This window comes from Lepisosteus platostomus, chromosome 28 (genome assembly GCF_059453375.1).
Source record: "Lepisosteus platostomus isolate fLepPlt1 chromosome 28, fLepPlt1.hap1, whole genome shotgun sequence".
Classification (NCBI taxonomy): Eukaryota; Metazoa; Chordata; class Actinopteri; order Semionotiformes; family Lepisosteidae; genus Lepisosteus; species Lepisosteus platostomus.
The window spans coordinates 308,171-321,711 of record NC_142638.1 but is presented as its reverse complement, the minus strand read 5'-3'; the positions used below and the strand labels follow the sequence as shown (position 1 = coordinate 321,711).

The 13,541-nt window shown below is 39.8% G+C and overlaps 1 protein-coding gene across 1 annotated transcript in view; it reads left to right on the top strand.

Moving 5' to 3' along the window:
* The window catches only part of rnd2 (Rho family GTPase 2), a 53,545-nt gene that overhangs the window by 27,809 nt on the left and 12,195 nt on the right, over positions 1-13,541 (top strand). Inside the window, exon 3 of the mRNA XM_088622780.1 lies at positions 2,133-2,242. Within this exon, the coding sequence (XP_088478906.1) occupies positions 2,133-2,242 (110 nt within the window). The remainder of the gene's footprint in view (positions 1-2,132; positions 2,243-13,541) is intronic.

Below are 13,541 nucleotides of genomic sequence, written 5' to 3'. Positions count from 1 at the left end.
TGATATATTATTAGTAAAATCCACAGGGCAAGCTAGAAAGTGTGTGTGTGTGTGCCTGTGGATTAGACAAATGTCTTGCACATTATGTGTGGAGCTACTCCTGCAAGATATCTTTTCTAGACTTGAGAACTGGATAGTTCGCCCTTGTGACAAATGGGAAACCTTCCGTTCTCTTGACCCAAAGACCCCTTGCTTTTTTTTCTCCTTTGTCCTCTTCAATAAACCCTTTACCTCACGTAATCAATTATCCTCTCCCAGTTAGCCACCTCCACCCTGCCCAAAGGAGGACCCGAAGAGTCCCCATCACACAGCAGGGGCAGCAGGCCTGGTGGCCCCACAGAGTGGAGAGAGCCCCGTGGACAGTACTGAGCAAGGACAGGGTTAGGGAGGCCAAGGAATACAGTGGAGGACGGGGCCCGCTGCCTTTTCCTTAAAAATTCCAAAAGGCAGTTGCTGCATGGCTGGGAATTGGTCCATTCCATTCCACTATTTGTTGTGAAAGATGTGCCACCTTTTTTGAGTTCTTGCACTGCTTGTGAGGTTGGATTCCTATTTAATGAGCTTGAAGTATTTCCTTTTGGTTGACTTTCAGTGGCTTTGTAGACAAATACCTCTGTACTCTAATTTTAATAGAGAATGACTAAACTAGAGATTGAGCTTTTAGTTTACAGTGGTTGCCTATAGTTGCACTGGTGTATCTCTTTTTTCAATATCATTGTTTTTCATTGTTTAGCGACCAGATTTTCTACTACTGTCTCTTTTGTGGTAAGTGCCAGAAAAGTCTGTAAATGAAGTAAGAGTTTTGATTTAATATGGCCATACTTTTTATTTCTAATGCCTGTGGATTTCGACAAAACCTGAAAGACATCACAGATAATCCTGTTTTGTAATCTGAAGGAACAGCTGTGCTTTCTACCTCTTTGTGCATTGGGTTTTTAATTAATTTTGAAAACCAAATGAATTCAAGCAAAGGCATACAAATCCTTTATTTCAGACATATTGCGACACTTCCATACTGTTCTTCTTTCCTGGTAGCTTTGCCTCTGGGCCACATGACCTCCAGGAGAATACAGCAGAGGGCACCTCCTCTCCATTCATCTTCCATGAAAGCAGAGCTCTCTGTAGACCTCTCTCCTGCTCTTTAGGCCACATCCGAAGGCTTTCTCATGTTCTAAGGCATCTGTTGGCACAGCAGCAGTAGCCGGATCCCAGTTTCATGCGTTAAGCCCTTGTTTTTGTCCTAGAGGAGCCGTAGACCTGCTGGCCTTTAATAAACTGTAGGACGTCTCTAATTGGTGGTCCTCCGTAAGAACAAACTAGGATGGTTGTGTGCAGGAGGGGACCTGAGGGGAGGAGAGCTGCTGGGACTCGTGTGTTGTTTATAGTCTGGTGGTGACAGTGTGTTATTGTCTTTTTTTAAATATTCTTTGGGTGTACTGCACTCAAACCGTCACATTATATATGCTTTGTTAGTCTTGTTAGCACCTAGGCTATTTTCCTTTGTTTGGTTAAAGGAGCAGAGTGGCAGTAACAGTCTAATGTAGTTAAGCATTTGGGCTTCTGATTAATTTCCTGGCTGTGAAAACAGCTGGATATATGGGTATATCAATCTCTAGCAAGTATTTAGCATATTCCATGTTTAATTCAGTCTTGTAACTCATTAGAAGGAAACCTTTTCCTCTAGTGTTCAATCACAGGTAGACAAGTCTCAATCAGCAATGAAGTCCAGTTCACATAACGTCAGTTACCAACACCTGAGCCTGCTCACAGTGTATGTTATCATTTGTTCCCTTGAATCGATGAATACATTAGGAAGCTGCTGTTCCAGTTTCCTAACAAGACGCAACAAAAGCGTATTGACTCCTTTGGCAATACGGGATTATAGCCTTGTTTATTTGACTTTCTTAAAATGAAGCAGTTTTCAGGCAGAACTGGCTTTACATCATTGTGAGAGAAATTGACTGAAGACTCCTGCTGCCACTGGTGCAATTACTGGGTTTACAGTGTCCTGTAGAGAAAGAGAAGCCTGGCTCAATGGCCACAATTTAAGTTTAAAATGTGAGGGTATGTTTTGGGCTCTTAACAGTTGGCAAGTGTGCAAGTACTTCAGCTGGATGTGTCTTGTGTTGCAGGTTCCTCCTACTATGACAATGTGCGGCCCTTGGCCTACCCCGACTCAGATGCTGTTCTTATCTGCTTCGACATCAGCCGCCCAGAGACTCTGGACAGCGTCCTAAAAAAGGTCAGTCGGGGCTTCCTCTCCAGCATTACACACAGCTGCAGGCAGGAGAACTGGTATCCAGTACCCTCAACTACTTCATTCGCCGGACACTGCAGCTAGTACAGCACTCCCCAGGATGGGCAGTGTCCTCTACACCTAGACGAGGTGCCTAATTACTATCGTTTTTAGCTTCATGAAATAGAGGCATGGGCCAGTGCTCGCTTCTGTGAGAATATCGGAGTCTTGGGTTTTGAAGTAGCTACTAAATGAAACCCTGTGGGACTGTGCTGTAGACTATCTGGTGATACCAGTGAGGGTTGTACAGTGTCATGGGGTCTCGGAGGTATTCACTGGTTTGCTATTATTCTCAGTGCAGAAAAAAAAAACACTAAATGAAAACCAAACAAAATCCTTGTACTTTTTGAAACAATTTCTTTCTCGACTCCTAATTATAATCTAGCCTAAAATCTGTTGGCTTGTCCTTTTCCCTGCATCCCTCAGTGAGAGTGTACGGAGCTGTGCTGGGTGTCCTGTATGTATCCCAGCAGTCTGTGGGGCTGGCTCCCCCAGTGTGTGGGTTTGCTTTTGCAGCTGACTTCTGCTCAGGATGGACCATCTGTTTTCTGGTCCTTTGAAGAGCTACCATAAAAATATTACTTTGTGCAGTCTTTGCCAGATTCTGCCCATAAACTGGCTGGGTCTCCCAATTCTGTACAATGCTGCTTCTGGGGAGGCTGTTTTTCTGTTTTTATAGACAGACAAAAAAGCATTGTATGTCTGAAAATGTGTTATTAACCCCTTACTAGGTCAGTCTGAAGAGGGATAACAGAATACTGTAATTTGTTGCTTATTTAAAGATTTGAGAGTGTTTAATTAGGGTAGACTTTCTAATTTGATTTCATTATTAAATATGATTTACATTTTTATGTTAAAATCTACATGACACAGGAGTCAGTAATGCATCATCTATAGCTGAAAAATGCTCTTTCACCTGGAGAGAGAAGTTACATTTAATAAGCTCAGCTTGAAAGAGGGAACTCTTAACATCTGTAGAATTGCAAAAAAGAACAGCAGGCAGCGATGTTCATGGATTATCCAATGACGGGCAAGTGCAGGTTATATTGAAATTATCTGGCAGTGCACTGCTATCATTGCTGTTGCTTTGCACTCATTGATACAGTATCTCTTCACAGACAGCCCAAATATTTGAAACCCCTTTCCTTGTATCAATTAAACCACCTTGGCCCAGTATCTGGGCACAGAGTCCTTCAGCACTGCTGATTGTCTGGACACCGTTGCTGCAAGCATTTGCTTGAGCCCGTTTCACTTGCTTGCCACTTGAGAGAGAAAAGCCCACCTCATCTATTATCCAGGTTGAGAGGCTGCAATGTGCCTTGCTGTTGAAGGATTTGTTTGCTGCAGATATTAAACCTCTTGCATTGAGAGAGGAGTTTTCCATCCTACTGTGCAGCGAGTTCCTCTGCACCAGTAGCTGACTCACCTCAGAGTGGCATTGGGCAGAGTTCTCCACCCCATTACATCAGCCTTTTGAAGTCTTGTAACCTAACCTGCAGCAACATCCAATATTAGTCCTCGTTTCTGGAGGAATGAGCATTCTCTGCTGAGCCTGTCTTGCTCTCATTCTACACTACACATCTGGGTTGATAATCCAGTGGCTTAAACTCCCTCAATTGTTTGGCGACAATGCAACGCTGTGTTTGCATGTGGTTGGAGCTTGGCCATGCACAGTGTACCATGAGGATGCTGCAGTGATTTATTTTTTTTGGCTTGGTTTGTAGTGGAAAACGGTTGTACAGTAAGTACATGGTAAGGATTCAGAGTTTCCAGACATTTACCTCTTAAAAATCACTCAAAGTCAACAAAATGCTTACTGGAATCAAAGTGGTTCTTCTTTTAGATGTTGGTAAACAGTTTGACTTATGAAAATCATAATGGGAAAGATTCCACTCTACTGAGGCAGCAGTAAATATACAAAGACCCGGAATATTACTGTACACAAACATTTTCTGAAATTAAAAATGTATACTTTCATGTTAATAATTTACATTTTTCAATTGACAGCCACATGATTCTAGTAATAATGTAGGGATATTGATGGGCAGATGTTGAACTGTGAGGAGCCTGTGCCCAGTGAAGATTTGATTCTGTAGATTGTTTTTATGTAGCTCATATGGAAGTCAGAGTCTAAACTCAGCTTAACAGTATCATGCTTATTTCCTGCAAAGACTACAGACTGATTTCAAAATCTTTTAGCTTAAAGAGCTCACTTACCACTAGTAATTAAAAAAAACTTCTACCTCTCTGTAGTAGTTTCTGGAGGAATAGTGTGGGCATAGATGTTTAAGAGAAGGTAATTTAATTTTTTTTTTAATTGGTCTTTAAACAAATCTTTAGATCAGCCTGTCAATCCTCATTTACACAAAGAGCTGAAGAAAGACAACAGCTGAACAGTAGCTACCACAGACAGAATGGCACTTGTGACACTTGACCTTTCACCTTTGGTAATGGGGCCCACATTCTTTTGCTGTCAAGTGCTCTGGGTAGGTTTTGCATTAGTAGTGGAGTTTTGATTCTTTGTCATAACAAAGATCTTTATTGTCAAAAATGAAAGGAGTATGATAAACTGTAGTTAATGTTTTTACCGATTTTATTTTCAGTACATTTGTTTTCCTTCAGACTGTGACTAAATGCCCTTTTCAAGTTTGATACCTCAGAAAAACCATTAGACTTTTTTATTCATTTTTCCTCTTCTAGACATTAATGTATCCTTCTATGTCAACACAAAATACATTACCATTGAGCTATCCTGGCAGAGTTTGTTCCAGGCTAAAAAACCAGGTGAGGTTATGGATCTGACTACCATCTGATTTTAAACAGGCTCAGAAATACCCTCTTAAGTGGAAGGGAATGAGCAGTGTACCAAACATGCTAAAACTGATTAGATCGTTTAATCTCCTGTACATGACAATTAAGCAAAATTTGATTATGCATAAAAAATACAGCTTAAAACCTTTCATAAATCTTTATTTTTGTGCACAGTTTTTCCTCATATTTTGACGGGAATCATTTTGATGATGCTCTTATCCAAAGAAACTTCCAATCATACAACTGGGCGTTTTTCTGGAGCAATCCTAGTAACTGCTCCTTGCTCATGGTGCAACGGCAGTGCTCCACCAGGGATGATTATTAGGACTGGTGACTACAGTTTACTGAAGATCAATTAAATGAAAGCATATATTTTTTAGATTCAGAAAATCAGTGCAAATGTTAAGGATTTGGAAATGTACCAAAATATTACCATACATTTTTGATGCAATGTTTAATCAGAAAAAAATGATTCAGTTTATTTTTTGGTAGCATTGTCAAAAAACAAGCAGTCACAACACTACAGTGGTACCACACTAGTTTAGCCCTAACTGGTGACAATTCCAGGTCTTGACAGAGCTCTCACTGCTGTATAGTCTTTCACTTGAACTGGCTGCTGTATTCAGTGCTAAGGTACCAAAAACAACTGGAAATTGCATCATGTTAGACAGCATTTACTATTCTTTACCTTCAATATAATCTTGCAAGGTACTCCGTTATATAGAATCCACAGTAAGCATATAATAATTCAGCATGTTGTTGGAAGATTCATGTCTGTAATGTTGTAAGTTAATTTTTAGCGTAAAAGATACCCATGACAACAGAGAAAATGAGGTGACAGATTCCCTTACACTGTGTGGCTTGGGAGTTTATGCCTGAGTGTCCTTTGAGATGGTCTGTTTCCAAGCCTAGCTGTGTGTGAAGGTCTGTTTAACCCTCAGTCCAGGCTCCCTCCTACTGCTGTTCACACAGTAATTCCTAGTAGCAAAGGAGCTCACTGTGGTTCCCCCTAATTAGGCTCTTTGATACAGGCGTCTTAAAGCCATGCGTCGGGCCCAGTGAGTGAGTGTCTTTTGAAGTCGGTTATAATGCTGGTTTATCTTGGTTTTTCACTGTCCCCACCCATCACCACACACACTTTTCCCAAGTCCCCCGAGACTCACTCAAAGATCTTTCAAGCAAATCACAGACTTGTCATCAACAGGTGCAGAACACAAAACAAAAATGAGTGAAAAAAGGTCCCTGCTCTTCCAATAAAGATCCTACCTTAATCTTTCTGTGCTCCACAGGGTGTCTCATGGGGTTCGCTGACCCCAGCTGTTTTACTAATCTCCTGTCAACACCAAAGTTCACATCAACCTGATCTACAGCTGTTAGAGACTCTCTCCTAATTAGGCTTTTAACACCATTGACCTGTGACCAAGAGTTACAGGGTTAGAGAAATGGTATGGTAGTTGGCAACATATACAGATACGTATATAAAAAAAAAGAAAATAGTTTGCGTTTTTCAGGTTAGAAACCAGAATTAGAGAAGTAACTAGATTATGAAAGGCCACTCAAAAACATTTGAGTTCCTGACAATGTAATGACCTTTATTCTTTGAAAGGTCAGATGACCTGCCTCCTGTACTGCTTACTGCTTCACTCTGATGTTATCATTATGCTGGTTTATGGCAGTGTGTTATGGATGTAGTCAGTTTTAGGTATTTCACACCATATACTGTGCGTTTCTGACGACGGCCCATGTTCACAGAAGGATCTTAAGAAAATGCAGCTTTGAGGTATTCTTTATCTTAAAAAGCTTCATGGAAGTTGAGCTGTATAATCCAGGATTGTGGGTTGGAGGCTGAGTTCTGTCACTAGCCTGTCCCCATGAAAGGGATTGGCTGAGCACTACCTGATTGTAATGTAGAACTAGTTGGCCTAGAGTACTCCTGGTTCCTGGCAACACTTGTACCTCCCAGGTGCTTGCAGGCTCATGGTGCTTTCACTGAGGGATGTGCCTCTCCAGTTAGTTCTGAAACCTGCAGCTTGTGATATACCAAAAGACAAGTGGCTAGAAAATAGGTACTGTAGGTTGAAGAAGTCTACAGTTCCTCATTCTTCATTGAGTATGGGTTTTGTAACGGCGAGTGAGCATGTGCAAGCTCTCTGTGAGAATGAAAATATGTTGTTGCACACTTCCACAGTGCTTGCTGCCAATTCAAAATTCTGTTTTCATTCACTGTTCTATTGGGAGCTCTTGTGTCAAAGAGCATGTGATAGATTACAAAAGAGAGGAAGCCATTTGTGTCTTGCTTGATCGATTAGCTTTCAGATCTTCACAGGGTGCGTGTTTGAGTTCTAGGATCTAGATGTATCTTCTTGTGATCCCAGCTGAAGATTTCATTATCAACATGTTAAATGTCTGAATTGGCAGCATCCGAAAATGCCAGCTTTTTTCAGAAACATTCAGAGCAATCGGGTTTATGCTTCCTATAGAGAAGTGTAGGTTTGGCAATGCAGAGTTTCGTGACTTTAAAAGTAGTTCCTTGGTTAAAAAAAAATCATTGAAGAACTTGAGTTTACAGCTGTTATTAACTTTTATTGATTTTTTGTGACGTCATTGCTAAATATCATTTCAAAGGCTCTGACTCTTAAGCATAACAAAATAAAGGTTAAAATAGAAAGGATGTCAATAGCCCCATTACATTTGCCAAGCAGTTAGTTTAGTGATGAGAACTGATATTGCTTTAAATAATCAGAAATTAGTGTCTGCAATATGAGAATCTGATTTGTGCACACCTTTTACTCAGTCTTTGCCATCTGTTGTCCTGCAGCACCTCAATGTCTTATTGGTATCAAGGCAATTTTCCTAACTCACCTTGGTGAGAGCACCTAGTACCCATTAATCAGTAAAGCTGAAACACTGGGACCTCCAGCATTGTAACAAGCCAAAGGGAAAAATACACTTTTCCTCATGTTTCTAGAGAAGAATTTCCAGAATGGCGATAAATTCTGCAACTTCATGTACACAGTCACTAGTAAGCATCCTAGTGCAGTTTTGCTGTTCTGAAATCACACTTTTTTGGGACCGTTTGAAAATGCCATGCATCTTCTGGGCTATTTGTTTTGGTCTTGTTTCTCCTTCCTTTTCTGCCTTTGTGGCCTCAAGTATTTATTTAGGTAAGCTTGTAACTTATTAATCAGCCTACATGTTGAGACTGCAAAACTCCCCCCAATATAATTAATTAAACTTGAAGACTATGAGCACATGGCCACCTTGGCAGAATATTATACCATAAGGGTATCTTATTTGATCTTTCAAATGGAGTTTCCTTAGCACGTAAAAAGGGTTAAAACAATCTTTCATTCCAGAAGTAGAATTGATTAACTGCTTTGATTGTGTTTATTTTAAAAAACAGACATGGATGATTGGGCACGAATAATGTAGAGGGTTTGTAATCCTTATCTGCTACAGAAACTGATTTATACATTTTCCCTTATGATTGGTGAATAAAGGCCACAACTTGAATCTGAACCCGACATTGTAGATCTCCAGTTCCACAATATCACTGGAATTGTCAGATCTTAAAACGAAAGGGCAAAAGCTAGGGAGAAAAAATAACTAAAAAATAGTGCAATATGATTTTTAAAATAAGTTACTTGTTTGTGCTTGGCAGAAGACTCCAGGGTTACCAGATTGTGTTTTTCAGTGCCATTTCAGCTTCATAACAACATTCTGCTTTCAGGGCATGAGACCTGCTGCTAAATTAAAGCTACTGTCAATCCTCAGAGCTCTCACTATGTGGGAACAGGAAGTTAATAACCGGAGGTGAGGAGGGAGCATGCCTCGAGAGTGAACAATATTACTTTGCTTTTTCCAGCCTGGGAGTCTGAGGCACTGTGATCTTTGACCTGTGATCTTCTGGGGCAACCGGCTGCAGCTGGGAGTCAAGGGCCAGAGGTCAAGGGCCACAGTTAAGGCCAGGCTTCTTCCATTTTTAAACCAAACAAAGATCTCACCATGCCTCTTCTTCTTCCATGGATATAGTCCCACTTCTTCCTTGCAATAGTTTTGCTGCTGTTGAATATGTTGCTTGATGTTTAAGGTCTTTAAAAATTAGACTAGGTATAAAACCTTAGTATACATCCATTAGCAAACATGAAGTAAGACCTTACCTTTATAGGATTATCTCCTGCAAACCAGCACTGGAATTCCTTTCTTGCCTCTTCAATCTCAACCCTCTGACACATTCTGCGGAGGCTTGTCATCTGCACTTTTCTTTGCTCCTCTGATGTTCTCAACCTTCCTTAAAACTCACAACTGCGGATGATTCATATCCCCTCTCTCTTTTGCTAATCTTATTTGATCTGCTCTCCCTCAATGCCCTTTTTCTCTACATTTCTGGTTGAGCATCCAACCTATGGTGCCAATGGCCCCAGCCTACATTTATCAATCCAGACGTCCTCGTTCCTCATTCACAGCCCTAGCCGCTATGGTGGTGGGTTTCCCCTCTTCCTCCATCAGTTGGTCTTCAGCTTGCGCAGTGTTGGCCCTCAACTCCTCAACTACCCCCCCCCCCCCCCCCAAAGCTTCTCTCAATCAATGTAGTGGATATTTTTTTTTGGGGAGTTTCTGCTTGGACAACATCCTTATCCTTTCTGTCTTGCAAATTTCACCAAGTGGTAGCTCTCTTCTAACATCTGCATCAGGCTTCTCTTCCAGGTCACCACAGAGTTCCAATCTCAAGATAGCTACTGCTGCCACCTGTTCACTTACTCACGTTCTCACCCACATCATACAAGCTCCTCACTTTGTTCGTTCACCATCAGTATCCCTTCAACATACTGCATATATAAATCTCTACTTAATAAAAAAAGCTCATGCCTGCATTATAAGCACTTCTCGGTTAGTCAATGTTCATGCAGTTTCTTCTTGGTTGCAAACTGCTGCCGAATCGACTTGCTTTTAGCTTTCTGTTTGAAATCTTCATCTGTTTTGGGGATGTTTTTGGGGGGATGTGATCAATGCTGATCTTCAACCATTGCTATCATTATTTCCTCAGCCACGTGAATTACCACCAAAGTACTAAGTACACTAAGCACTTTATATTGGCTTGTTAGATTGTTAGCAGAACTTCACTGAACATCTGAAATGATCGTTCCTATTATGACCAATTTACTGTTACCAGCTGTGCACAATGAGCAAAGGCATTACAAGAGCGACAGAACAAAACAAACACTGGGAAGTCTGGAACTGCCAGTTGGGAGATGTCTTAGACGCATCCCGTCCTCTTTCCACTGATGTAGCTTTGCACCAAGTATGTTTAGAAAGTATCTGTAATAAGATAAGCACTTTGAAGGCGCTGTCTACATGAAAGAAGTGCAGAGTTTTTGTACTGGTAATCTCTGTATTACCACAAAGCTTGTTTTCCTTTAATTTGTGGCATACTGATACTATTGGGTCAACACCAGTCCTCATTAGCCACAGAGGCCTTTGGTTTTATTTCATGTGTTTTCTAAAATGATTAAACTGAGCTAATTATTTGGATAAGAAATCTGATGACCTGTTTATTTCGATCTTAACTGGCAATAGAAAAGTACCTTAAAAACCTACAGGACACTGACCCTCGAGAACCAGGTCAGGTACCCCCGATCACACTCTCCCCCAGATTGTACCCCCAACTCCTATCAGGGGAGCAGGTGTTTGTTAGATTGTAGCTTCACACTAAGTGTGTTTAGGAAGTATTTGTAATAGATTGCATTAGGATAATAAGATATAATAGGATAAACACGTCAAAGGTTTTGTCTAAATGAAGGAAGAAGTGAAGAGTTTTTGTACTCTGTGATCCTGTGGCGTAAATAGTCTTCTCCAGAGATGAATCTCTGTACTACTACAGAATATGTGGCAACACCAGCACAATAAATAAAGGATTTACCACATTCCTCCTACATACGTCGGGAACAAACAGGAAATATTTATCCCTGCATTTTCTCACGCAGCTCTGTCAAGCTGTCGTTTAAGCTCAAATATCAAGATTAATAAACAGCCTATAAAAGTCGTGTATGTGACTGTTCAGTGCATATTCACTACCAAATCAAACAGCTGACACTGAGGCAAGACAACAAGGGGATCAAAATAATGTTAAGCATAAAATGGAGCATGCATAGACACCACAGTATCTAGTGGTTTGGTCTTCTGCATCAAGTAGGGTCCATACACACAGTCCAGTGGAGACATGACATTGGTCCTGTGGTATAAAATGGTGGAATGTCCTTTGGAATGGACAGAGGGAAAATTCTTCTGTTTCTACAGCTATTCTAAGGTTTGGCCTGCTAATGATGTGTGTGGGATGTAAACGATGTAACAATCATTCCATGGCAATGTTTATTAGAACATAATCCTCAGGAATCTAAACACAAAAAAGTGTATTTACACTAAGATGTGTTGGTGTCTGGAACAAGCCATCCAGCCTCATTGGGGAAGATGGTGCTTCAAGTTGCAGCTAGTTCAAAGATCTAGCTTGGGTCAGTTATTTGTAACTGAATGATTATGGGTCACAGTCTCCTCTTATCTGTAACCTTGACATGGGTCTACTGTATATTAATATAATGGGTGGCATTGCCATGATCTCTGATCTTCTTATGAAGTTGTAAAATTCCTTATTGAACGACAACTTCCCAGTTTTATTCAGTTGTTTATGTATGACATGCTTAACATAATACTTCATTTTTAAATTGTCTTCTGTTTATTGCATAATAGGATCCCTTTGCTTTAGTAGGTCTGAGTCATCCTGCATGCCTTTGACGACTTTAATAGTGATAAACAGGTCGTGTCATACATGTGAGAATGAGGTAGCCTTGTGGGTAACTAGACAACTGTGAAACAAATCTTTAAAAAACATTTCCTGTTGTTTTCATTGTTCTGAATAAGACACAAGTTAAAACATGAGTTTCTTATGGAAGATTACGTTTCAGTGTTTGTCTAAACAAGATTATAGACCAGCTTTGAAAACATTTGCCACTAATGTTTTGGCAGAGATGAAAACTGTTGTTCACACGTTTTGTGAAGAAGAGCATTTTGTGAGGAAGTGTAATCCATTCTATGGCTTGATCTAGCTTCCTTTCTGAATGGAGTGATTAGCAAGCTGTGTGGTTATCTGCTTGATTGCAACGGTTTTATTTTTAGTTTGTCTACATTCTGTGTCAAACAAATCAGGCTATCATTTTAATTTTTTAAATACTTTTTGATGCTTCTGACAAGTTGTTATTAAAATATATTTTTCGCAGTGCCACAGTCTTGATCATAGCCTGCTCTTGCAATTTTTAATCTGCCTCAAGCTATAAGGATATAATTGTGAATCCCAGTTCTTTGAGCTTCTTCTTGCACAGTATAAGAAAGTCAGTGGCTCTGTCCTCAGCGCCAGGATCAGCTACAGGATTTGGAGCAATTGGAAAAATATAAACTAAATCTCTTTTATAGTATGAATGTGGTTACCTCCTTATTGAGATGAAAAGCCATAAATAGACTCTTACAGGTATGTCCTCAGTTAAGTTGCTTTATTTGAGCTAAACATAGCCTTGCTGAAGGTTTACTTTAAATATACCAAGGCATTATAAATGCAACCAATGAGCACGGGAATCTCTAGCATTAGTTGCGGCTTTTAATGTCTGTCAGTACTTTCTAACAATTGAAGATTTTTACACAACTTAGGTAAATAATAGAAGGTAGAACATCATTGTACAGATAACCGGCTAAAAAAAGATAAGGATGGTTTGGTTTAAACAATCTCAGGACAGAAGTAGAGAAGAAAAATGTAAGTTAGAAGTGTGGTAAGAAGGAAATGGACACTTACATTATTTATAGAAAAAGTACAAAAACTTTGAGGAAATGGCATTTTAAAACAAATTTAAAATATTCCCTCGACGATGTCAACATAAATTACATATGTCATACATATACATGAACCGAATTCTATCATTTATAACTGAATGGAACCAATATTAAGAAATGGTCTATTTTTAAAAGTGCCATAAACCGTTTTCAAAGTCAGTCATAAAATACCATTGGAGAAAATTAAAATTCCTAAAGATCTGTTTTTGGCAGTGTTGGAAATCTAGTTTGTCCAAGGACCTAATGATTGTACTAACAAAAAACATTCCTGAATAATTTACCACTTTCATTGATGGAAAACAAATATTCAAATTACAAACCTGCATACCCACTTCTCTCTCGCACACAAAAACATGAAAACATTTTAAAGTAAAACATTCTAAAAGCCTATACCGTATCATTTCTAAAACCAAAGATTTAACTACACTTAATTGGCTCCTTAATGAGTGGAGATTAAAAGAGCCTCCAGTACTCATCATTTTGAGATCAGCTAACATGGCCTCACTTTGAACACCTTTTGTTCAATGGAAATTCTTACACTCACAGTGGAAGACACAAT